At 49.9% G+C, this 24,887-nt stretch overlaps 1 protein-coding gene across 9 annotated transcripts in view; it reads right to left on the reverse strand.

Annotated features, from left to right (window-relative positions):
- ST3GAL3 (ST3 beta-galactoside alpha-2,3-sialyltransferase 3) overlaps nt 1–24,887 on the reverse strand; it is a 185,316-nt gene that overhangs the window by 14,844 nt on the left and 145,585 nt on the right. For 7 of the 9 annotated variants that reach the window (XR_010383864.1, XR_010383863.1, XM_031465607.2 and 4 more), the window contains 4 exons: nt 13,175–13,269; nt 10,523–10,586; nt 9,595–9,690; nt 9,113–9,299 (listed from right to left, as the gene is read on the reverse strand). Coding sequence is in view for 6 of the 9 variants with exons in the window: in XM_031465607.2 (XP_031321467.2) it covers nt 9,113–9,299; nt 9,595–9,690; nt 10,523–10,586; nt 13,175–13,269 (442 nt within the window). In the remaining 3 variants the exon portion in view is untranslated. Of the gene's footprint in view, nt 1–7,966; nt 8,052–9,112; nt 9,300–9,594; nt 9,691–10,522; nt 10,587–13,174; nt 13,270–24,887 lie in introns of all 9 variants that reach the window. The other 2 variants (XR_004140935.2, XM_031465608.2) reach the window with 1 other exon arrangement.

The following is a 24,887-nucleotide window of genomic DNA, read 5'->3' on the forward strand; positions in this document are numbered from 1 at the left end:
AACTTATTTATCATATTTTATATATAGTAGTATCTGGAAATCTTGAGCTCCCCACTTATCCCTTATTCTATCCTCTCTTGAAAAACAACCTGGAAGGGCAGGCCTGAATTGAGAATTTGGATTCCTGGAGCTCTAGGGGGAGGGTGTGTACTTAGCATGTATGAGGTCCTGGGTTCAATCCCTAGTACTGTCACTTCAAAAATAAATAAATAAATCTAATTGCCCCCCCTTCCACCAAAAAAAAAAAAAAAAAACAACCCCCCAAAACAATTCTGGACCACAGTGGAGTAGGGAAAGCTAGCCCCAGTCTATCTTCCCCTCCCCTTCACCCTGGTCCCATCCCTGTGTGCAGGCATGGGGATTGCCCAGCTTGTACATCCAAGTTCTGCTCAATGCCTCTGCAAGCATCCCTCCTTGGGCTTAGGGATATGCGCAGGGAGGTGAGTTCCACCATCAGTGAGCTTGGCACTGCTAGGGCAAGAAATTCTGAGGTCTCCGGTACCTGGTGATGGTCTAGCAGGGGAGGATGGGCCTAGGGTGGGCATTTCCCTCTGGACCCTGAAAAGAGATCCAGCAAGGCGAGCCACACAGGGAAGCTTTTACTATGCCCATTGTACAGAAGGGGAAAATGAAACTCAAAGATGTGGGCTGAGGCAGAGGAAGGGACTGGTTTCTGTTCCTAATACTGACTCCAGTGCTGTTTCACCAACCTCACCCGCACCAAAGGAGCAACAGCAACAGCAGCTGCGCTGGCTGGTCCGGGCGCCTGCAGCCTCTGCAGGGTCGCCGGTCTGCTCCTTTATACTCCGTCCAGTAGTTGAACCATGCTTTCCATAATAAACCCCTTAGGTTATATTTGGGTTTGGCCATTATAAATAACACTATAATACAAATCTTTGTAGGCAGATTTTTCCTCCTTTGGGTGATGCCTCCTGGTGCCAAGTGTCATTTCCTTTCCAAAAAGTTGGTCCCCATTTACACCCTGACTAGCTGCCTTTGAGAGCACCTGTCACTGCACTCTTGCCAGAATCACGCGTTATAGTTAAACACATCCTCCAAAGATGTGATAGGTGATAAATGGCCTCCTGGTGCCTTCACATGAATCTTCTGCCTGCCAGAAAGGTCAAACATATTTCTATTGCTTACTAGTTATATTTCCTTCTGTGTGATCTGTTCAGTCTCCTGCCCATTATCTGCTGGGGTCCGAATGGTCTTCTTGTTAACTCTGATGATGATAACTATTTGTCATATTTCCTTAATATATTTTCAAAGTTTGGTGGTAGCCAGTCTTTTTTGTTGTTGTGAATTTATGAGGAGGAGGTAATTAGGTTTCTTCAGTGATTTCCCCTTGCAGGAGGTACTGGGGTTTGAACCCCTGACCTCTTGGGTGCTGAGCATGCATTCTACCACTAGAGCTATACTCTTCCCTCTGTTGTTGCAAATTTAATATAAATTTTCATATATTATCAAGCCTGATTCCTCCTAGCACTTCTGTCCCTTGGAAGTTCTTTCCCCTCCAGGGATTTGATTTCTATTCTACTTCCTTCAAAATTTCCTTTGGTTGTTTTTTCATATTTTACTTTTTAGTCCATTTGGAATTTATTTTGATGTATGCCATGAAGAGAGGGTCAGAAACCTTTCTGAAAGCTATATTTGGAAAAAGCAATGAACAAAGAGAGGAGTCGGCTTGGGGCCGGCTGTGCGGTGCCTCTAAAAGAGGCAGAGCGCCAGGGACTGTTTAGTTTTCATTTCTTTATCAAGGAGAATGATCTGGGAACCACAGAAGAAGATCAAACATGGCTAAGAGGAAAGAGTTGCCCAGGAGAGGTGAGACGAGAGCAAAAGGACAGAAGGGTCCGAATAGAAAAGAATGATCTCATGGGGCAATGGGAGAGGAGGTGGCCTACTTGCGAGGAAAGAGCCCTGATGGAGGGTCAGAAGATCAAGGTTGCAATCCTGACTCTGCCACAAGTCCCTGCCTTCCTCTGGGCCTCAGTTTCCACATTTATTTATTCATTTACATATGCTAATTCTGTCTCCAATGCTGCTGGAGGCGATGGGCTTACAGAGATAAACAGGGCAGTTCCTGCCCTCCAGAGGCTTATAAGAGTTGACAGATAAGTAAACCCTTAAGTACAACAGAGTGATGAGCATTATGATGGGGACTCAGAGGAGGAGCATCTAATCCAGCCTCGGGAAGGGAAGCAGGCAAAACATGGAGGTGTGAAATGGGATATATACTCTGATATGGCCAGCGTGGAGAGCGACGTTGGGTGCAAGACAGAGTGGCAAGGACAAGGAAGGGGCGGGAAGGCCCCGGTCCCAGAGTGCTAGGCTGTGAACTTGGGATTTTATCCTGCAGGCCAGTGGCTCTCTCACCTGAGCCTGCATCCAGATCACCTGGCGGGCTCGTTAGACCAGACTGCTGAGCCCACCCCCAGAGGTGCTCATTCAGAGGATCTAAGGTGGGGCCCCCAAATGCATTTCTGACAAGTTTCCAGGTGATACTGATGCTACTGTTCGAGAAGGCACTTCAAGAGCTGTTGCATGTGGGCGATGGGGAGGGACCCATTAAGTGGGAGAATGAACCAACCAGATGGACACTTGAAGATGAATCTTTTGGATACAGATGTGGGGAATGGGTTGGTGGCAGACCCCACTGGAGGCAAGGAGATAGGAAGCTGCTGAAATAATCCAAGGAAGACATTTTTAAAAGGGAGAACCATAGATTTGGAGACTGAATGATTGAATACAGAAGGCAAAGGAGATGGAGGAATCAAGCATGCTTCCCAGGATTTTGGCCACGAGTCTGTAAGAATCAAGGTATATCCCGAGAGCTCAGCTCTGTGCCCAGGCCACAGTAAATGCTCGCTGAATATTTACTGATGAGCTGTTCCTTTAAAGGGAGGCAAGGCTGAGTACACTGGATTTAGAATCAGAAGGCCACTGCCATAGAGGGATAGGTTTGGAAAATAGACTGGAGAGGGTTGAGAATCAGAAGAAGAAAAACATGGAGATGGACAGGTGATGACTCTTTCCAGGAACCTGAAAAAGAAAGGAAGGGGAGAGAGTGAACACCAGCTGAAGAGGAAGCTTTTATTTTTGAGGTGAGAGAGACCTGAACAAATGTGTAGATGTAAGAGGGGGCACCAGTAAAGAGGTAACAAAAGAGATAAATAAAAGAAGACAGTTCCTGAGAAGGTGGGAGGAGACAGCACCTAGAGCAGAAGAGAAAAGTGAACTTGAACACAAGAGGCACCGAAAGGATGGAGGATGGATGTAGGGATGGATGGGGTGCAGTTAAGTTTATAGGTCAGAGGCAGGGGACACTGAGAGTTTTCAGCTAGTGATGACCTTTATCTTCCCTGCAGAGCTGGACATGAGATTTCTGGTTAGAGTGGGGATGGAGATAGAGCAGAACTGAAGATGATGGTGAGAGTAGGTTCTGAGAACAATGATAGGACATGGGAGTGGCAAGCAGTGTCAAGATATTAGTAAGTTAACACCACTAAGTGTTACCATCTCAGCTGGAGCTCTCTCCTCGTGTGACTCTCTGGTGCTAGACTGGCTGGAAACGGAGAAAGTCAAGGGCAGAGGCAGTTGTTAAGCGAGAGAGACAGTACTTGAAACCCGGGGCTCTGTGTGATTTTGGTGACTGACTTGGATTTGCTGAATAAATGAATCATGGAGTAAATGAGAGGTGTTAGAGTGTGACGGTTCAAGTGAGACACCTTTGGTCCAAAACGCCACTCTACCACTTACTTCTCACAGTATCGGCCTCACAGGGTTGAGATGGCTGGCTGACACAGCCTCATAGATCACGCAGCCCAGGGCCTGGCATGTGGAAGAGCTCAGTAAAAGGTAGCTCTTATCACTCCCGTGGGCCACGGCAGGTAGGAGCTGACTGATGGAGAATTCTAAGCAGGAGGGTGATGTGGTCAGATGTATTTCTTAGGAAGATCCCTGGGGCAGTCAGAGCTGGGTCAGAGTTCACCTCTACCCTTTACCTACTTCTGTGCTCTTAAACAAATGATACATCTTCTCTGTGCCTCAGCTTCCTAAACCCCACGACGGGGATAGTAACAGTACTTATCAAATCGGGTCATTATGAGAACTGAAGGAAGGAACTCAAAAAAGGCTGGCGAACTGAAAAGCTTAATAAAAGAGGGCTATGATGAGGATGATGGAAGGAGGAGGAGGAAGAAAAGGAGGAGGAGGAAGAAGACGAGGAGGGGGAAGAGGAGAGACAATGATTGTGGCAATGACAGTGATTATGAGGCAAGTCACCAAGAGGTCATGAATGATGGTGACAAAGAGGAGCAGGATGTGGTGACCTGAGCCCCTATCCCTCGGCATTTCTGTGGGGGGAGGAGCAATGGTTGGGATGGGGGATGGGGAATGAGCAGGGCGCCTCGCTGGCTCTCACAGGGGATAGAGATAAGGGAGAAAGGGCTGTGTCCACTGGAAATGGCTGAAGAGGACATGGTATCCGGGAGAGCTCATCTCCAAGGCTCGGAAAGGAGGTTGTGGGGTGAGGACCATGGAGCTGGCTCAGCAGAGGCCTCGTTGAGCAATAGGAGGCCATGGTGCTGGCCAGCCTGACCACGCCTTTTGTTTTTGGTTGCAGGGGAGGTAACTAGGTTTGTTTATTTTTAGAGCAGGTACTGGGGATGCCACTTGAGCTATGCCCTCCCCTCATCCCCATGCTTTTTGGATGCCCTGCTCTGAGTATCCCCAGAGGCAAGGTGGTGTCCACGCTGGGCTCCTCCTGGGCAGAGCCCATCCTAAGGCTCTGCCTCCCTCTCAGGCCTGGAGCAGAGCATAGGTTTAGGTGCACATGGACACTCAATTCCCATCTCAGCCCTGGTCCCATAAAGCCTTGCACGCGGGCACCTAGTGGCCATCCACCCTGTGGATTTCCAGGATGCTAGCCCACCCCTGCGGCCTTGCACCAGGAGGCCCATGTCTCTCCCTTCTCTAGGCCCGGCCTCTGACCCCTGTTTTTAGGTCACCTCCTAGGTCAGGCCCTACAGTCTAGACAGATAAGTGCTTCACTCCCTAGTATAACTGGCCTCTTCTAACAGCACTACCACCAGTAATAATATTAAAATAATATATAGTATTAATACTTGCCATAGACAGAAATTATTGTCAAGCACTGTGCCAGGTGCTTCTATATTTCATCCTGTTTAATTTTTAAAACAACTCTGAAAGATCAGTTTTATAGATGAGATTAAGCCTAAGGGGCCAAGGTGATGTGCCCAAGGCAACCCAGCTAAGAGTGACAGAGTCTAAATGTAAACCCAAGTCTATCTGACGCCAAGGCCGAAGCTGCTTTTCTCTCTTCAACCTTGTTGCCTCTCAAATCTGGGGCCCGGTTTCCTATGCATGAATGTGGGTCCTTCCCTCCTTCCGCAAAGACTGAGCTACAGCTAGAAGGTCAGGCTTGTGTCAAGGCTGTCCAGGGGCACACCTCTCCTGTGTCCTCTTCCCAACCCTCTCCTGGCCCAGAACCATGCCAAGCCAGCCCAGGCCTCGGGGCCTTGCTGAATTGCCCACCAGTCAGAGGCCGCTCAGCAGTGAGGCCAGCATTCCAGCTTCACAATTGAGGATGAGAAAGAGGATTACAAAGAGCCGAGGAGGCAGCCTAGAGGACTAGGAAGGCAGCTCCCTGGGGTCTCTGAAGCCCTGGGCTACCAGCATTCTGGGACATGGTTGGGAGGCTGCTGGAGGCAGTGGACACAGCACAGGAAGCTCTGCCTGTCACATGCCCCCTCCTCTCCAGGTCCCAGGGCTCCTTCCTCAGGACAATGGACAGGGCGTATCCAGCCTTCATCAAACAGCAGGAAGAGGATGCTCGGGTCAGAGCACCTATCACACTGCATTATAACTCCAGCTGGGCACTGTCTCTCCCACCAGACTGAGTGACTTTGGGTCAGAAACAGTATTTAACTCATCTCTGTATTCCCAGGGAGCAGCACAGTGCCAGCAGAGAACACCCAGTGATGCCTGGCAAATGAGTGCGTGCGTGGAGGGATGGAACTAGATATGCCTCTGAGAAGAATTTCACAAAAGCTGGAGGCTGCCCCTCCCTCCACAGACCTACATCCATATCCCCAGTTCCTCCCTCCCTCCGAACCTCAGCTTCCCCACTCATAGTCCACTGGCGCCCCTCAGACCTATCCAGCACACAAGGCCTGCTGGGAACTCCGCCACCTGCTTGGTCTCCTGGGATCTGGGGGATAAAGGGCCCCTTTAAAGGTAACTTGTTTGGAGTTATCTGTGCTACTGCCCAGTGAATCAGGAAACCAAACAGCCACAAAAGGTGACGAGGACAGCTCCTATTTGGATGAAGAAAGCATGAAAAGCCCCAGCACACGCTGTTTTGGGGTTGTTCCCTCTTCCTTCCCTACATCTTTCCCTTTCCCATGCCCCATCAGGACTCCTGGGTACCAGGAAGTTACACATGCAGTGAGTGACTGCTCGCATAGCAAGTGGCAGGCAGCAGCCATGACTGAGGCCTATTACCTGCTCCGGCCTGCCCAGCCAGGCTGTGGCTCCTGAATACAGAGCTGCCTTCTGCCAGAATTCTGCAGGTGAAGCTCCACACAGGTGCAGTGAGCTCTCCAGTAGCCCAGAGGATGCATGGTTAGAAACATCACTGCAGGAGCAGGGCAAGTCTGTGGCTGGGCACCAGACAGATGGGGGTCTGGGGAAGCAGCCTCTCCCACATTTACCTCGGTCTCAGATGCAGAGAAGTGAAGGAGAGTGTGGGAGAGGTCCTGTGAAGGCATCAGCCCTAGGCTTGGGATAGAGGAGGGCACTAAAGGAGAGACTTCCAGGGTAACTTCCAGGGCCCTGGGCGGGCCCACTTCAGGTGCTGGGAGAGGTGAGGCCATGGGCGTCACTTGCTTTCCTCCAGAAGCTCACTCTAAAGGCCCAAGTTATTTTTGCCTTTGGAGCCAGGGAAGGCTCATGGAACTTCAGAGGACTCTGTCCGATCTCCTCTGTCCCCTTTCCACTCACATGCCCCAACCCTGGGAAGGAGTACTCACCAAGGCCCACAGGACTGGTCATGTGCCTGGGCCTGGCCAAGACAGGACACAGACATCGGCACAGTGAGGGTGTGACTGAGCACAGCTCACACCTCCTCATCCCAACTGCTCTAGTTAGTCCCTTGGATAGGCCTGTCGCCAAGGCCAGGCCAGCCGTGAGCTCCTGAGTCTTCCTGGGAAAAATGAGGCCCTGCTGTCTGCTCCCCGAGGGGCCTGTGTACACTGAGTCTTCCGCCTCTAGTTGGCTTCCTTCCTTTTCTTCTTTCCTTCCTTACTCCCTTGGACTAATTGTAAGAGCCTTGAATTAACTGATCTGGGTGACCTTGGAAGAAACATGTGATAAGACCCACCTGGCTGGCCCTGCCCCACCCTGTGGCCTAGCCTGTCCTATCCCAGTCTGCCCAGCGGGAAGCAGGATCTGGTGTTTGAGCCAATTCCAGATTATCTGTGGTGACTGGGCACTGAGGGGGAAGAAAAGCAAATGGGATCAGGGCCCTGCCCTCTAGGAGCTCCTCTGACAGGTATCCACGGGCAGAGGAGCAGATCTGCCAGGAGCGGGTGGGCAGATGGGCAGAAGGCAGGGTGAGAAAGCAGCCCCCAGGCTCTCTGGGGTTCACCAAGGCAGACCCACTTTCCTCCCATTTCTCCCTGAAAAGTGCCTACCTGTGATGCCAATTCTATTCCTTCAAGGCAAAGAGAAGGGCTCTGAGGACACTAGTGTCTCAGGCCATGGGGTTGTGAGGACAGAGGGGCGCTCCCTCAGCCCCCACACTCTGCCTGGTTTGTGTGGGCAGTGGGTCTGCTTGCAGCTGGGACTGGCTGAAGCCAAACCCTTTCTTCCCCTTTGGGGAGCCAGGCTGCCGCCTTCAGCCTGGCTCTGAGTGGGCTCCCCTTTCCCCTGTCCCACCTACCTGAATTTCTGGACCTGACTTCTGTCTTCTCTCTTGCTTGCTACCTACTTGGCACTGCCTGCACTTGGCCTTGCTTGGGAAAAGGCTGTGGAGTTAAACCAGATTGCGCTGAGACCTCCACAGGCAGGAGAAGCTGTCCCAGCCCCCCAGCTCTCCTCTAAGCCTCCAGAAAGAACAGCTAGCTTCTTACTTTAGGCGGAGGGCTGTCTGTCATCTTTCTCCCCTGGTAAGAGGCTGGGGTACTGGAAGATGAATGGCCTGAACTCTGCAGTGCCCCTCCCTCATGGTGGCTGGTGACAGCTGGTTGAGGGGAGAGGAGGAACGGGCCTGGACAAGTTGGCAGAGAGCCCCATAGGCCAGAGCTGAGAGACAGAGGACTCAGGAGGGGGACTCAGTGGGTGGTCCACTAAGGAGCAGTCTGACCCTACTCGGCCATGTAAGCTCTCTAAAGAAACGGGCCCTGACCCTTGTCTGTCGAGAACAATGAGTACAGAATCTGTCCATCCTCAGAGTGGAACCAGACTCAATGGCAGGATGGGGACCCAACCACAGGTCACTGGTAAAAGCACAAAGTGGAGAGAGGCCAGGACTTACGAGTCTGGGAACTGGCACCCTCAACTGAGGGGTCTGCTGTCCCTGCAGAACGGTCCCAGGGTCCAAATAAGGCCTTCTTCCCTTGGCTGGGAAGGAGGGGAGACCCACACGACTGGGGTCAGAGAGACCTCACCGATGGCAAGAGGGACTTGGGGGACAAGGACAAAGTGAGGGCAGGGGATTATGAAGATCAGCAGTATGCTAGGCAAGCCAAGTGAGAGCTTTCCTTAGCGGGGAGCAAGGGTCAGGGAAGGGCCCAGGGAGCTGCTGAGGAGGCACTAGGGGCCTGGCTAGAGAAGGCCGAGGCAGGACCTGCAGCCCAGGGAGCTGGAGGCAGGTAGCAGAGAGCAGACATATCGGCTCCAGGAGTCTGGGCCAGCGACCCTGGCATCCCCTGGCCTCTCTGCCCCTTTCACCTCTGGGTCCTTAACGCCTCCTTTAGAAAGTTTCTACTTGTTCTTTGCCCTCTGCCTGGTTCAGGGGAAGGGGCTGACTTGGAAGCTAGGCAAGGCCGGGGCAAGAGGGGCATGAGCCGGCACACAGGGAGCTCACCACTCTCTCCTTGTAGACGATGTACTTCAACCACTTGAAGTCCTGCCACTTGAAGCCAGCGAGGACAAAGAGAGAATCGCGTTCATACTGCTCAGGCCGCTGCATGGCGCCCTCCGGGTAGGTGATGCGCAGTGTAGTTTTGCTGCCCACGTCCTTCTCAAAGCCTTTCACGGGTGCTGAGTTCAGTCTGCAGAGAGCAGGCCCAGTCAGAGCCTGCCCTGCACTCACTGCATGGTCTGCAGGCCTGTGTCTGGGGAGGCACCATGACCCCAGGATACCCCAGGTGCTCAGAATGACAAGCCCAGGCCGCCCAATGCCGCCTAGCTTCCTGTCTGGAATCCCTCCGACCCAGGGTTCTTCTCGAGGCTTCAGCAGATCTCCAGCCCAATGGGCCAGAAGGACAGACAGTCCTTAAAGGGCTCAGGGGCCAGGGTTTGGGCCAGGACACGGATGTGCCTGAGACTCTGCTTTGGGGAGCTCACCTGACCACGATGTCATAGTCATCAATTCGTGACCCCAGAGACTTGTTGGCAAGGACACCTCCGTTGCCCACGATGATGCAGCGGCGGCAGCTGAGGCTGAGGGGACAGGTAGAGGCCTCTGGAGGGCTGTCCACCAGGCCTCCTCCCCCCAGCTCCTTTGACCCCTGATCCCATGCCCTCGGCCAAGCACAGGCTGGGACAGAGGAGGAAGACCAGTGGGCTTTCAGCAGCATTTCTGGGAGGAGGTCAGAACCACACTGCAGAGAGGAGAGCTGAGCCACTCGGGCTCGCAGACACTCCTGTCCTGACGCTTCTCCAGGGAAACGTGTGGGCGGGGCTTGGGCACTAGCTCTGGGGTGGGAGGAAAGAGACTCTGGAGAGACGATATTCTGGGTTAATGACTCCTCAAGGATTAGTGGGGTTTAGGCTTTCAAGGGAAAGGGAGAAGCAGGCAGAGCCTGAGGGCTACTCCAGAAAAGCCAGAACAGAGGAATGGGACCAGAGGCTCCAGGACTCAAGGCTGCACTTATTTTTAACTAAGAAGCCCCCATGCACTCAGCAGCCACCTGGGACCCTACTCAGTTTGCTTCTCCCACCTCTGACCCTGGGGCTTCCCCCATTCAGGGTCTGTTGGCTTCAGAGCTGTCAGTACCTCCTGGATTTAAGCCCCTTCAGCTGCCCCACCACCCAGCTTCTCAATCCCAATGATTCCAGCCCAGTAAGCTCAGTTCTCACCCTCAGATCCTGCTGTCTGAGGGCTGAGAGGTGGCCCCGCATATCTGCTCACCCATCCCAGTGTGTGTGCTGTGTGTGCATGTGTGGCTACGCTGGAGGACCTGCCCGTGTCCAGGGAAGGCCAGCTGGGCCTCAGCACCTCTGCACGTGCCAAGCAGCCGAGGGACGGGAGGCTGGGCAGCAAGTGGCTCACCTGTCCAAGGCAGGGGTCAGGCGGTACTCTTTGGTGACAGACAAGATGGCTTTGATCAGATTGTCTGTGGACAGAGAAGGGAGGTAGCTGTTAGAGGGTCACTTAAGTTCCCATGAAATGTTGGCCGATTTAAAGGCACCTGGTTCTGGAGTGAAGTTGGAGGTGGAGGTGGAGGAGCGAGCTCTGGACACAAGGCTGGGCCACTGGCCCAACTTCCTCCCTGAGAAAGGAGATGGAAGCAGAAGAAGAGGCGGGCACCCACAGCTCTGCTTGGAGTCAGACCCCAGCACCGGCCTGCAGTTCCTTACTCAGGGCTTCCCTGGCCCTTCCTGGGGGGTGTCAGCTGGCTTTTGGAAGCTCTGCAGTCAGGCTCTCTGGACTTACATCCCCAGGCATGGCCTTGCCTGTCAGCCTTTCCTGGAATGAGAGTGCTTATCAGAGGCAGAGACCACGTGCTCACCTCTGTGCCCCCACCGAGCAGATACCAGGAAGCAAGTGAGGGGACAACCAATGGTGTAGAGTAGTCCCAGCCAGCTCCCCAGGTCAGGCCACTCTGCCGCATTTTCCAGTACCATCTTCCCCTCACCTTCTCCCTCTAACACTGTCGGTCTCTAATCCTGTTCTTGCCAGCTGTCTCTACCGCCTTCCCTCTCCAAGCCCTGCAGCCTGGCATCTGCCTACCTGCACTCTGCTCAGGCTGCCCTCAGCAAGGGCCCTGTGACCTCTGTGCTCTCAGATCCTGTGACCATATTCAGACCTCATTCTTCTTGGCCTCTCTCTGGCTTTGGCAGTGAGGGTGGCTCTCCTTTCAGACTCTGGTTTAATGAGGGCATTATAATATTAACAGATCATGATATCAGCTTTGGACTCAAATCCTGGCTATGCTGCTTATGAGCTCTGTGACCTCAGATAAATCACTTAACTTCTTTGAGCTTTGGTTTCCTCATCTTTCAAATGAAGATGGTAATTTCTACTGTGCAGAGTTGTTAGGAAGATGAAAAGATAATGTACATAAAGACCTAAAGACAAGGTAAGTAAGTTGGTAAAACCACAGTGGAAGGCATGTTACTATCAAGTAAAGCTAGAGATGTGCATAGACTAGAATCTTGCAACTCTGCTCCTAGGTGGATAGCATCAACAAACTCACACGTTTGTTTAAGGTGACTTGTACAAGAATGTTCACTGCAGAACTGTTTGTAACAGCAAAATGTTGGAGGCAACCTGAATGTCCACCAAAGGAAAATGGATAAAATGCGATATATGGAATACAACATAGCAGTTACAAAGTCAATGACCTAGAGTTACACATACCAACACAGATACATGTATCAACACAGATAAAGCATAAGCAAAAAAATCAATCTGAGAAATACACACACACATATACAATACCTTTGTAAAGTTCAAAAAGTGCAAAAATCATGCCATATTTTTGATGGATATATAAATGCTGTAGAAATATATAAGCAGGCATGGAATGATTATGCCCAAACCAGGATGATGGTCTCCTGGGGAAGGAAGGGAAGGGCTACACAGAGCTTTAATTCTATCTCAAGTTTTATTTCTGAGGCTGGGTAGGGAGTACGTGGGTACTCATTATACTAGGCTTTATGCTTTTTTTATATGCCTGAAATATTTCAGATAAAGTAAGGATGCTTCCAAAATTAAACATAACAACCACATATTTTTTAACAGATTGTCAGATGCAGCTAAGAGATCAAATTAAGAACTTGAAATGTACCCTTTGGATCTCATGGGGGCACTGAGCAGTTTCACTGAATTGGCGGGAGGAGAAGAGGTTCTTCAGGAGTAAATGGTGAGAAAGAGGAGACAGTAGGCATGGACAATTTTGTCCAGAAGTCGAATGAGAAAGGGTAAGGAAACAAACCTGTAAGGAATGTTCTATACTGAGTGCCTACAGATCCACTTTACAGTGGGCTTCAGGGAAGGCCACAGATCCCCTCCTTCTCCCACCTCCAGTTTCACCTCTGAGGAGAAAGCATATTGCTACCAATTGGCCAAGGTCAAGTATATGAATTTTTTTTTCTAGGAGGGGAACCTTAGCAGAAGGGCCATCAACTATTGGGTGCTTTTGCCTGCTGGCCTATGGGCTCTGAATTGGCCTTTCCTGTCCTTCAAAGCTTAGTAGGATCAGAATCTCGAGTGAGGATTTAGGAGAAAAGTTAGGCTGCTTGGACACCTGCACCCAGGAAAAAGGAGCTCTTCATATGGTTCAACCCAACCTACTAGATTTGTCCTTGAAGGTCTAGGTGTGAGGGGGCACTGATGTCTCAGACACCCATTTTCTGTGATCTCAGCACTGTGATCTTCCCTCATCAGAGTCCTTACTGTCTTGCGCTCTAAGGATCTGTGTCTGCAGTAGAATGGAGCTTTTTGAGGAGAGGGACCACACCTGTCCGCTCCACTGTTGTACACCCAGCCCCTGGCAGAGTGGTGGGCTCTGAGAAAATGTTCCACTAAAGAAGTAAGAAAAAAGGAAGGACAGGAAAGAGGGAGAGAAGGGAGGGCACTGTTGAGGGGGATGCTCCCAGGCAGGGAGACTTCTGAGGGTAAAGTCCTGTCCTGGAGTGTAGGGAGATAGTCTAGGGGATGAGATGTTAATGGAGAATGGGGACAGGGTTCCCAACATACCTTGACCTTTGATCCCAAAAGGCGGCACAAACTCCCGGATCCTAGCCCACTTGCGGAAGGAGTCATCCAGGAACATGGGTGCTGGCTTGGAGAACCTGGAATACAACAGGGCTATTCAGGATCCCAAAATGCTCCAGTACTAGTCTGAAGTACTGGCTGGCTCTTCTGTACATCTGTCTTGGCTGTGGGTCTGCCGGAAGCCACCCTCCATGATCCAGTACACCCTCCCTGCCCCAGCCTGTTCATTGGGTAGCTGCCGGGTGGGGTCTGACAGATCTTGTTTAGTGGAGCCTGAGTTTGGAGGAATGGGCCTGGCCAGTCCTTATGTGGCCAGCTGTAGGAATGGAGAGACAAGATGCCCTCAGCAGGGACCAGTATCTCAGAGTAGGAAGCCCTCTGGCAGGTTATCCATGCATACATCCATCAAATAGTCACTGCTGCCCACGCTGTTCCTGAGATCTGGGAACACGGAGATGAGACACTATCCAGCTGAGCAGAAAAATACCCCCAAATACAGCCAAGGCAGAGAGGCAGAACTTGGGAGAGAATTCTGGGAGGTGGACCACCCAGGGTGAGGAGGAAGAATTCAGACGAGAGGACAGAGCAGGTGAACAGCCATAGGAGCTGGCCGTCTGACAAAGAGAAAAATCGCAGTCTCCTGTGGCCAGCAGGCAGGGCTGAGGGGAGGCTTCAGACACGCAGAAGCCTGAACACTGTGGCTGGCAGAGGAGGACGGGGAGTGCTGAGCTCCTCAGGAGGTCGGGGAGGGACTCGGAGCTTAAGGTGAGGGGGAGTGCTGGCCTGGGGTAAAGATGGGAGGGAAAAGAGGGGCGAAGAAAGCATGAGGTGATGATGTTGAGCTGCGAAGAGAAAACAGAAAAGGCAAGTCTCACTTTCCCCCGGAGGCAGAAGAGTGGGCAGGACAGGGCAGGGGGGACGCAGGGGGTGGGCATGGCATCAGGGGGAGGCAGAAGGAAGTGAGGGCAGCGGAGGGACAAGAGGCATCAAGCTTGTCAGAGGTGCTTGGACAACACGACTTCACACGGAACCTAGCAACCTGGTTTTGAGACCTTTTTCAGGGCAGCCCAGGAGATGGCCAGCACCTGGTCACTGTCTGTGTGTTGACCTTGCTGCGGGGTCTGCTTGGGGTCTTCTTGGCCAAGAATGGAAGTGTGGAGGCCCAGGCCTTGGGGATGGTCTCTGTTTCTCACTCAGCCTGAATCAGCCCACTGAAAAACTGAAGACTGGAGGAGAGGCACCCCCAGCCCAGAAGCTAGACCTCATCCGGCCCCTCCCACAGACTCTAACCTCAGTGTCCACGTCTCACTCCCATCGTCACCAACCGCATCAGTCACTGGACCCCGGGGAACAACATCAGTAATCACCCGGAGGCCTAACATTATTAGAGATTGTGAAGTGAACTTGAAATAGGCCGAAAACTTTCAGTGCTGCTCCCTCCCCATCACTTGCTGCTGGGAAGAAGCTGTCAGCACGTGACAGCACAGGAAGGCCATTCCTGCACAGTGGCTTTCCTCTGGGCTTCTGAGTGAGCACACGTCCCTTCTGTGTACAAAGGTCATGCATGTTTCTCATGCCTGGACACGCAATCTAAGTGAATTAATATATTTGATGTTTTACCAGAGGTCCCCGTGGATAAACCTGGGGCAAGAACCTCTCCTGTGTCAGGACCATGCTTATAAAAGTTACGCAGTTGCTCGTCAGGCTTGGACAGGATTTTATCTGCTTCCCAGCATGTACTGTATGTTATATGCTAGTGAAATCGCCTAAGATCTAGCCAAATGGTCTCACATATTTTTTTCCTTGTCCTCCTCCTTCCTCACTTCTTTCCAGCTGATTAGAAAGCTCATTATGTTAATTTTTACTTAAAGAAACACCTTATTTTTGGTGTCGCTTGTAATATGTGTTAGTTTTGGAAAAAAAAAACAGATAGGTATGTGCGTGCACATGTGCACGCGCGCACACACACACACACACACGCACAAGTAGAAAATAACCAGAATCCCACAACACAGACAATTAACCTTTTGGTATGCATCCATACTGATCTTCCTTTTCCCATATTGTTTTTCAGATTGCTCTATAGACTACTTTTTTCACTTTATAATAGTATGCAAACATTGCTATGCAAATAGACAGAATAAAAACCATAAGCTGCTGGTAACCTGACAAAAATTGACCCCCCAAAATCAAATGTACAAAGATACGCAAATGAAGAAATGTGTTGAGAACATTTGATTTTATATTTATAGCTCTTTTCTCTTAAGCTGACATCATTGTTTATAGTGACAGTAACATTTTATTTATTTGCTTTATCCTAATATATCCATACATGTAGATACATATAGAAAATATGTAGAATAGTTTCAGAATAACAACACCAGTATTATTACTAGCATTATCACTACTAAAAATTATTTAAAGTTCCTTTGCAGTTCTTTTTTCCTTAGGGTATACCCCACAAGAGGTACAGACAAACTACTTTGCTTTTGCAAAATTATTTTGAAAGAAAACTGCTAAGTTTACTTCATCAACAATACATAGTTAGGTTCATTTGTTTCATTTTGGTTTTGCTTCTGAGAGTCCTCTGATCCCTCATTTTAATTTAATTTTGTTTTATGATGATATGAACCTTTATAGAATTCCAAAATTAAATCCATAAAGCAAGATATACTCAGAGAAGTCACACTTTCATTTGTGTCCAACTCCTGTTATTTCTATTCCCATACAGTATTCATTTTTATTAGTTTTTATTTTAGCCTCCTTTGCTGTTTTGTTTTTTTTTTTTTGATATAAGCAAATACATAACATTTCTGTGTGAACTTCTATTCCCTTCTATATTCACTAGAAAGGGAACATATACCCTGTTTCACTTTTTTATTTTTTTCCCCACTTTACAATAGATCCTGGTAGGAGAGTAATAGACTTGATAACACCCCATTATGGTATGTACATATATTATTCAATCAGTCCCCTGAGTTGTTTCTAGTCTTTTGTAAAGTAGGTCCCACCACAGTGATTACAATGGATAACATCATGCATACATCTTTTCCATTTGCCAGTGTATCTTTAGAATAGATTCCTGGAAGTGGGTTTGCTGGATCAAAGGGAAATACGCATATATATAATTTTGCTCCATATTGCCAAATTCCTTTCCACCAAGATCACACCGTTTCACAACACCCACCAGCAACATATGAAAGTGCCCTTTCCACCCTCAGCCTCACCAACAGAATGTACTGTTGAACATTTCTATTTTGCCAGTCTGATAGGAAGAAATAGTATCTCAGTGTGGGTTTAATTTGCATTTTTTATTATGAATGGATTGAACATTTGTCTCATTAATGGAAGAACCGTTTGTAGTTCTTTTTCCGTGAACTTGGTTCATGTGTCTTGCCCATTTTTCTAAAGGGTTATTGGTCTTTTTCTTCTTTTTCCCCCCTAGCTTTATTAAGATATAACTGACTATAACTGATGTGTAACATTGTGTAAGTTTAAGGTGTACAACATGTGATTTTATACACAGATACTGCAATATGATTACCACCACAGCATTAGCTAACCATCTTTTCTCTTGTTTTGAAACTCTTTATCTATTAAATGTATGAATTCTCTGAGATACAATTATAAATATCTCTCTGAGTTTATTTATTTATTCACTTGGCTTGTGGTGTTTTCTTTTCTTGCTTTCTTTTCCTCCCTTTTTTGGGCAATATTTTTTTTAATGTAGTCAAATTTGTCAATCTTTTCCCTTATTGCTTCTGGGTTTTGAGTTTTAGTTTAAAAAGTTTCTTCATTCCCAGGTTATATCTCTTTCCTGGCTAGAATCTCATTCATTTCTTCAATTTCTCTCTTGCCAGGACCCTGTATCCTCTTGCTCCATTGTCTTTTTGTCTCATCCATTAGGCAAAACCCAATCAGAGATTAATCTGATCCTACACTCATATTTTATATACTCAAAGTGCTGTAGGAACACACACACACACACAAACACACACGCACACACACACATGCATGGACTGCTAGGTACCACAACAAACTGATGGACTTGAGCCTTAGTTGGACCCTTTCCTTTGCTCAGTAGTTATTCCAAACCTTCTCTACTCTCCATAAACTCTCTATCCTCTTCCAACATTATCTAAGCAGGAATCTCTTCTCTTCTCTCACTTCACACACAAAACCAAGCCGACGAGACAGGAACTCCTTCAGCCTCTTGCTCCCTAACCCCAGCCCTTCGTCCACCAAAGCTTAATCCTCTGTCATGCTGTGGATGGATCCCATCCCTGTTTGGCCTAAGCATACAATCAAGCTGAGGTCTCTCCTGTGTGAAAACAAACAAACAAACAAACTCAGCACTTTCCTGACCATGTACCCAAGTTACCCATCTCTCTCTATCCTTTCGTGGCAAAACTTCGAGAAACAGCAGTGGATATTCTGTCTCAACTTCCTCATCTACTATCCACTCCTCCATCTAATGCAACCTGGATTTCATTCTCCTGAGACCAGTTGTGTTCCACCAACCATGCACTCTATAGCTCCCGAATATGCTGCTCTTGGTGCATTTACACACACAGTCCCTCTGCCTGAAATGTACCCGCCCCCAACCAGCCCTCTTCCTTCTATATTTGCCTGGAAAATCCCTTCTCATTCTTTAAGTGCAAATGCTACTTCCTCTGGACAGTCTTCCTGACAACCCCAGGTAGACTTGCATTCTTCCCTTAGTATTTCCACTGCACTTTGTTCAGCCCCCATGAGGTGGCTCAGTGCCTGCAGAGGCCTTGGAAGCTGAGCCGGGGGGCCATAAACAACAGGAAGTGGGTTGGGGTGACACACAGAGGTGCTGTATGTGTGTGTGTGTGTGTCTGTGTTAATTGTGCAGGTGGTCTGGGCAGAGCTCCATGCTACACCTGGAAGAGAATTCAAGGGCTTCTGCCCAGAGACCAGAGTGCCAGTCTGGGGGCCTGGCCAGGGCGGAGGTGGCCCTCAAGGTGCAGAATAACTGGCCAGACTGGTGGGGGTGTGGGATGCCTGACCTGCTTGCCCTGGCCTTGGGGGGGCGGGGCAGGGTGGGGCAGCGGCAGGCTCCAGTAGACAGGCCCCAGCCCGCCAGCTCACCGCCTCTGCCGAGAGCCCCAGCACGCAAAGGGGCCTTAAGATCAGGTTTCAGGAGGGTGTGTGTGAGTGCGTGAGAAGAAACAGGGGAAGAAGGAGGCGGAAGCTGCATGGGGACCTGTGCATCTTGTCTTCTTGGATCCTAGTGTGTAGCGTGGTGGAGACTTGGGGCTCTAGGAGGGCACATGCTAAGGGAGTCTGACTCCTGTGCCTTTCACAGCAAGGCTGGGACCGCAGGTCCCCAAGGCTGCCCTGACTACAGACTGAGAGAGGATGATGACTCTTACGATGGCCAGTCTACCAGCCAGGATGGGCAACCCAGGACACCCCAAAGGGATCTTGCAGCTCATTTAACATCCAGCAGTGTGGCTGAGGTGCAGTGTAGAAGGTGAATGTATCCAATTCTGGTGCATCTACCTAAACCATTTCCTGAAGCCCAGAACAAACTGTGCCCAGAGACCGGCAGGACAGCTAACTGGGTCTTATTTCCTGGGAGGGGAGTAGTTGTTTGTGGGCACCAGCAGACCCAGAGTGGGGTCTCCTCGTCGTCCCCACCAACCCGCTGAGAAAGGCGCCTCCAGATGTGGGTTTGCTGGATTAGGACAACACCCAGCTTCACCTCTCCATCTGTGCCTGTTTGGTCGGGCAGCCAGCCTTCTAGCCGCTATTCCCAATACGTGTGAAAAGCCCAAGCAGCCCAGGAGACAAAGAGAAGGCAGAGCCCAATAGTAGGTGCTGAGACCAGGGGCCACAGCGCGTCAGTCTGCTAGATTCAGCCACAGCCCTTGGTCCCAGAAGCGTGAGACTGTCATCTAATGGGTGAAAGCCAAACCACACAGATCCTCCTTCCTAGAACCTGATCTGGGAAGGGGCAGGTAGACAAAGCGGAGGGACACGGGTTCTCTAGAATCTACCTGGTCTTGTTTGGGATCTCGCTGCGGCAGCCCCACATAAATGGCCCTGCACAGTGACACCTTGGGATATGGCCAAGCAAACAAGATGAGCACTTGGTCGGTGCCTTGTCAAGCTTACATCCTGCTGTCACTTCTCTCGCTGACCCACCTGAATGGATCCCATGGCAAGCAGGAGCCTGAGGAGGAAGGGTGGTAAATCTGTAGGACAGGTGGGCCTATGTCCTGCGAGAAGAGGCAAAGAAGACAAACAGCAGGTAACAACCAACCAGTACTGCTCCGAGCATGAGCACGAAGCTCCTGTCCCCAGTCCTATGCGGGATTAGATGGAGCTGGAGAACACAGCTTCATCCAGCGACTACTTGCCTACTCAGTGCCTGGTCCAGCTTGGAGTGCTGGCTGGGGACCTAAAGGTAAACTAGCTTTGGTCCTTCCCTACAGGAGCTAATGGTAGACATAGGTAAACAAATAATCATAAGAAAATACGTCTGCACATCCTATGTTTTGGAACTGGTGTGGGTACAAAGGTCTCGGACCAACTTTGGAGTGTGGGGAAATTTTTTTTTTGAAGAAATATTTTTATGAGTATTGATAAATGCATACAGAGGTGTAAACACCCCACAACCACAATATATAACAGTTCGATCATTCCCATAATTTCCCCAGGTCCTGTTGTAGTCAGACCCTTCTCCACCCCTACCTCTGCCAACTACTGATCTGCTGTCTGTCCCTACAGTTGAGTCTTTGTCAGAATACCACAGAAATGGAATCATACACGGTAGTCCTTTGATTCTGGCTTCTTTCACTTGGCATAATGCATTTGAGATCTGTCTACATTGTTGTAGGCATTAGTAGTTCACTCTACGTCCATTTTTGAGCAGATTCCAATGCATGGATGAACCCAGTTTGTTTATCCTTCATTTGAGTTGGATCCAGTGTCCACTCTTTGTCACATAAAGCCTTTATAACACTTGTCATAGGTACTTTGTGGACATAAGTCTTTATTTCACCTGGTCAATACCTGGAAATTGAATTGATAGCTCAGGGTAGGTATATGTTTACTTGTTTAAGAAACCGGCAACTATTTTTGAGTGTGGAAGCTGGATTCTGCCTTTTATTGTCCTCGGCCATTTATGAGAATTCCACTTGCTGCCCATCCCCATCAGCTCTGGAGATGTCAGGTTTTCATCAAAGCCATTCCAGTCAGCCCAAAGTGGCATCTCATGGTTTTAATTTTCATTTCTTTAGTGACTAATGATACTGAATATCTTCCGAGGGCTATCTGTCATCTGTGTATCTTGTTTGGTGAAGTGTCTGATCCAATCATTGCCCCGTTTTCAAATTCAGATTTCCCCAGGGTTACTTGTATTCATTTGTGTCTATGTGTGTATGTTTAGTTCTATGTGATATTATCACATGTGTAGGTTCGTATCCACCACGGAGGTCCGGATATAAATCACTTCCATCACCTCAATGATCCTTCACATTTCACCTTTATGACAACATCCACCTCCTTTCTCCCATGTTCTCTCCCTGCCCCTAACTCCTGCAACCACTAATTGGTTTTTAATTTTTAATTTTGTTCAGAAGTGCTATATAGACATATGAAATAGAGCCCTAGAATATGTAGGTTTTGGGAATTGGCCTTTTTCACTCTGCATAATCCCCTGTAGATTCATCAAAACTGTTGTGTACATTAAGTACTCCTTCCTTTTCAGGGCTGAGTAGTATTCTGATATTCAGGTACAACGTCTGTGACCCAGTCACCCACTGGATGACTTGTGGATTGCCTCACTTTGGGCTGTTGTACATAAGTTACTATGAACATTCGTGCATAAGTTTCTCTGTGAACATCTGTTTTCACTTTTTGAAATAAATATCAAGGGTGCAGTTGTGGGGTCATATGGTTCTTCAAGTATACTTTTTGAAGAAGCTTCCACTGTTTCCAAATGACTGGGCCATTGCACATCCCATCAACCACGCATGAGTGATCCGGTTCCTTCACATCCTTGCCAGCATTGGGGGTTGTCGCTATTTTTTACTTTAGCTACTCTGATAGTGTGTCAGAAAATCCTGAAGGAGATGTTGACAAAACCAAGCTGAGCCTTGAAAGATAAGTAAGTGTGAGCTTTGTGGAACATTTTGGGAAGGGTATTCGAAGAGAAGGGGAGTGCAGACAAAGGCACAGGAGGGAAGAGAACCAGAAGTAACCTTCCCCTCAAGATGGGGAGAGAGAGTGCCAAGGTTGCCAGAAGGAAGCAGCGCCTGCCAAGGGCAGGGGAGCTTCAGCCCCCCACCCACACCCACTCCCAGGGACCTGCCCCCTAGTCCCACCCAGGCAGGCGCAGCAACGTGTAAGGAGGAATGAGTGGGCAAGGAAATTCTGACTGGGTGTAAATAAGGCAGCTGAGGCGCAAACTCTTCACAGAGGGAAAAGGCCAGGGCAGGGCCTGCATCAGCACTGCCAGGGTTGGCCTGCTGCCCTGAGGCTGTGTCAGGACCAATTTCAAGCTGGATCATCACTGGTAACTTGGGGCACTCAGTTCATGCTCTTTCTTGTTGGCACCTTGCAGGGGAAATCTGCACTCCTCCCCACTTCTGGAAAGCATCCTACTTTTCATTCCATACGGTCCTAGTTGAGCTGACCCCACCACTGCTACTGGGATGGGCACAAGGCTCAGGCTGGCCAATCAAGATATTTCACCATCAGAACCACAGGCATTGGCTCAATGACTGGCACCTGCCCAAGTGGGATGAATCAAAATCTTCTCTGGGATTTAACGCGTGGACACTGGGGGATGTAGGAGTCTCGCTTCTCTTCCAAGATAGTGAGCTATAAAGACCATGTAAGCCTAGAACAGGGCTTGCGCAAACTTTGGCCCAGGGCCAGCTGCCTGTTTGAATAAAGTTTTATTAAAACACAGATACACTCATTCATTTACCTAGTGTCTATGGTTGCTTTCATGCTGTAATAGCAGAGTTGAGTAGTTGTGACAGAGAAGATTTGGCCTGCAAAGCTGAAAAATTTACCATCTGGACCCTTGAGAAAAAAATCTGTGGAGCCTGGGCCTAGAACCGCCAGAACCATCTTCTGTGACTCCACAGGGGAACTGTCTACACACAGTCAAGCCCAGAGGAAGATAGCACCAAGATGGGGGGTGAAAGACACTGTTTGAGTCCTAGTTTCGGGTGGGCCTGGAGACAGTTCAGCCCTGATCTTAACAGTTACGTAAATCCATACATTTCCTTTTTGCTTGAATTAGTTTGACACGGGTTTCTACCAACTACAACAGCTACTAGAGGATACAGTGTAATCCCTTTAGTGTGGTTTACAAAGCCTGTGATCTGACTGCCCTGTGTCTACGTCCCTGCCTCAGATACCCCCTCTTCTCCTCCCCTTCCCAAAGCTCTCACCAGATCCAGCTACTTACAGACTCTAGAACCTGCCCGGCTCTTTAACACCTCCATGCCTTTCCACTTGCTGTTCCCTTGGCCTGGAGTTCTCTTCCCCTTCTCACTCACAGGCTGAATTTCTGCCCTGTCTCCCCACAGGTAGGGCCTTCCCTGAGCCACGTGGGGCTGACGAGCCTCCAGGTCCCTGCTGTTTCCGTGCCCTGCTCGTGGCACTGACTGCACACTCCCGGCCGTTCCCACCCCAGCACACAGCTGCGCAGCAGGTGCTCAGTAAATGACCGCTGGTGGAAGAGGGGGGAGGGCTTGGGGTGACGGGCTCCACGGTGTGGCTCTTCCCGGGCCAATCCCGGCCAAGGTGCTGCTCGCCTGTGGAGATCTGAGGGCGGCTTTCGCGTGGCCCCTCGTGGATACTCTCATCTCCCTGCTCTGAGGGCTGGGCTTTCTCATGTCTCTACTGTTTCCTAGCTGGCCCCTCCTCGTCTGAAATCCTGCCCGCTGCTGCCCCTCCGCCTGCTTAGGGACCCTGGCCGCATCTTGTCCAGACAGGCTGGAGCCACATGCATGACACGTATGACAGGCAGGGAGGCCTGTGCTGAAGGAGGGGAGGGGAGGCGGAGCCCGAGGCCCTCAAGGGGGCAGTGCCTGGGATCCTGCTGACAGGGCTCCCGCTGGCTCTGCTGACAGCCAGTACCCAGTGAGGACAAGGGAGGAAGGACAGGGGCCTGGACTTCCTGGTTAAGGGTGGGCAGCATGGGAGGTGAGGACAGGACTATGAGCTGAGAAGCTGCTATGGGGGGCAAGTGTGCCTCCCCCAGCGAGAGCCCAGACGATGGTCAGACTGTCTTCAGAGGCCACAAAACCCAGAGCCCAAGGACATGATCCCACCCCCAGTGCCCCGCTCCGTCTCTCCAATATGTGCTGAACTTAGCTCATCCTGGGCATTGCGCTAGTCATTGGGAACATGACAACAAACAGCTAGAGTCCCTGCTTCGCAGATAATGGGTGAGGCAGCCATGGTGAAACACATGATACACACAGAGGCAAATGTGAAACATACCGCTACAGTAGCAATGGTAACAGCAACAAGTTACAGCTACCGAGCTCTTTCAATTTCAATGTCCTAGACACTGTTCTAAGTGCTCATGCACATCATCTTACTTCATCCCCACAAGGGCCTCAGGGATCGGCACAATTTACATCCTTATTTTTATTTATCTCATTGCCTTTGGGATACACGGAAGTGCACTATCAGGGAGAGAGAGAGGGCAGAACCGGACTGCAGGGGGATGAGCAGGGAGAGACGTGAGAAAGTGTTCAAGAGACAAGGGGCAATGTCTCCAGAAACGTGGTCGTGGAGGAGAGGACAGAAATGGAACAGTAGCTGGCGAGCATAGTGGGAGGGGAAAGAATTGAGCATGTTTGTATTGTGGGAAAGAGACGGCAGAGGAGAGGTGGGGTGCAGGACACAGGGGCGACAGCGGAGTGAGGTCCTGAGGACCAGAAGGGGATGGGATGCAGAATACGAGGTGGGGAACACAAGAAGGCAGGATGCCTTCTTCCTGGGGAATGGGGGAGGATGTGTGGGTGGCTACTTTGGTAGGTGCACTGAGAGGTGGGGGAACCTGAGAATGCTCACCAGATAGTCCCATTTCTCTGGGGAGATCTCTGGGGTTAGGGATTGTGGGTGGGAAGATGTAGGCTGCAGTAACCAATGAATGGTAGCGGTTTGGAACAGTCACTGTGGTAAGTCAACCAGGGCCAGGATTGCTGAGCACTGGCAGAGGCTGCAGCCCACGACACCACGGCGGGGCCAATACGTGTGTTTGTGTGTCTCTGTTAACAGTTCAGCAGCCCAGAAGCAGAAGCAGAAGCAGAAAAGGTGGCTGGAGAGATTTCACCAAGTTTGGGCACTGATGTTCGAGGGTGAGTTGGAAGGGCAGGAGTGTGACAGAACTCAAAGAAATGGTGGGAATACCAACGGTGCCTAGGACCATCATGGAGAGGTGCTGGTTCTGGCTCCCATAGTCAATCAAGCAAAACCTAGGATCATTCTTTTCTTTTTCAGTCCCATTTGCCTGGGATTGTCACATTCTACAAAGAGAAACACCTATTTTACAAATAATCCTCTCTCTTGCCGATTGGGCAGTATCCCTCTGAGTCATTCTTGACTCATTTCTCTTTCTCGTCTGCCTCTCATCCAGGTCATCAGCAAATCCTGTTACTCTCTAAACATATTGTAAATCCATCCACTTATCGCT

Source organism: Camelus dromedarius, chromosome 14 (genome assembly GCF_036321535.1).
Source record: "Camelus dromedarius isolate mCamDro1 chromosome 14, mCamDro1.pat, whole genome shotgun sequence".
Lineage (NCBI taxonomy): Eukaryota > Metazoa > Chordata > Mammalia > Artiodactyla > Camelidae > Camelus > Camelus dromedarius.